This window comes from Octopus bimaculoides, chromosome 23 (assembly GCF_001194135.2).
Source record: "Octopus bimaculoides isolate UCB-OBI-ISO-001 chromosome 23, ASM119413v2, whole genome shotgun sequence".
Taxonomy (NCBI): Eukaryota; Metazoa; Mollusca; class Cephalopoda; order Octopoda; family Octopodidae; genus Octopus; species Octopus bimaculoides.
In genome coordinates, this window is record NC_069003.1 from 16,597,270 (window position 1) to 16,598,547 (window position 1,278).

The 1,278-nt window shown below is 44.1% G+C and overlaps 1 protein-coding gene across 1 annotated transcript; it reads right to left on the reverse strand.

Moving 5' to 3' along the window:
- Positions 1 to 361: 361 nt before the first annotated feature.
- On the reverse strand, positions 362 to 1,042 carry LOC106877426 (uncharacterized). Its single transcript, XM_014926327.1, has one exon. It carries the CDS (start codon positions 1,040 to 1,042, stop codon positions 362 to 364), a length of 681 nt encoding a protein of 226 aa, XP_014781813.1.
- Between the last annotated feature and the right edge of the window lie 236 nt (positions 1,043 to 1,278).

Here is a 1,278-nt window from a genome sequence, read left to right on the forward strand (position 1 = left end):
CCCCCTCCCACCGAGTGCGTAGCACAAACAAGGAAGAGATTGTAGTGGGTGCCTGAAACAAGATGCGGCTGTAGATACACAATGAAAATGGGAAAATTGTTAATACAGAGAATGGAAATACCCAACAATGTAACACAATGCACATGGAAAATAATATTCCAGCGGCACAAGTCAAGTTCAGCTTGGTAAGTGTTGTTGGCTGTAAAAAAAAAATTGCTTACGTCACTGCGTTTCCTTTATTACTTGTGATTGATGCAGTGACGCAAGAAATTTCCATGAGTGTTCAGCGCTAATAAGGAAAAACACAGTTTGAGCCTTTTTTACAAAGAGAATGCTGAAAATGCAATAATATACAATGCAGTCAAATAGAAATTGTGTTGGAGAGTTTCTTTGGCCAGTGCACTGTACGGCCAGACCTAGTGACATAGGGTTCACTTGTGGTAGTTCTCAACAATGAAGGTGAAGTTTTCACAGGTGTATGTGTTGGTGATGGTGATGACAAAGGTGTATGCAAAGGTTGAAAAGGGGGTATGTCAGTATTGTCAACGGAAGATGTAGTTGTATCAAAATACGCTTTCTTCAGACGGTCGACAGACACAGTCTCCGTACGACCATTAGCGTCTATTTTAAAAAATTTAGGTGTGCGAGAGAGCACACGAAAGGGTCCTTTATAAGGAGAAACAAGGGGTCCTCTGACAGAATCATCCCTAGCAAACACATGTGACCAAGAATCAATGTCTGATGGCACTTTAGAAGGTGGAGATTGTTGCCGGGGACTCATAGTAGGAAGGTTAGAAAAATAATCTCGTAATCGAGTGACATAGGACGCTGGATTTGGAGGCTGTGATTTGTCTGGTATCAACATCGTACCAGACAATGCCAATGTGGTACCATACAATAGTTCCGCTGCAGAAAAACCAAGGTCTGCTTTAACAGCAGTCCGGCATCCAAGTAGGACAACAGGAAGAAATTCAGTCCATGACTGCGGATTGGGCGAGGCGCGCAATGCGGCCTTTAGTTGCCTATGAAAACGCTCCACCATCCCATTAGAAGTGGGATGGTAGCTGGTGGTGCGTATATGATGTATCCCCAGGATTCGTGATAACTCACGAAATAACGCGGCTTCAAATTGTCGACGACGATCCGTGGTCAGGCTGGACGGTACGCCGAACCTAGAAACCCAGCCAGACACGAAAGCTCGTACAACAGTCTCAGAAGAAATATCTGCTATAGGAATGGCTTCTGGCCATCGGGAGAAACAATCAACACAAGTTAAGA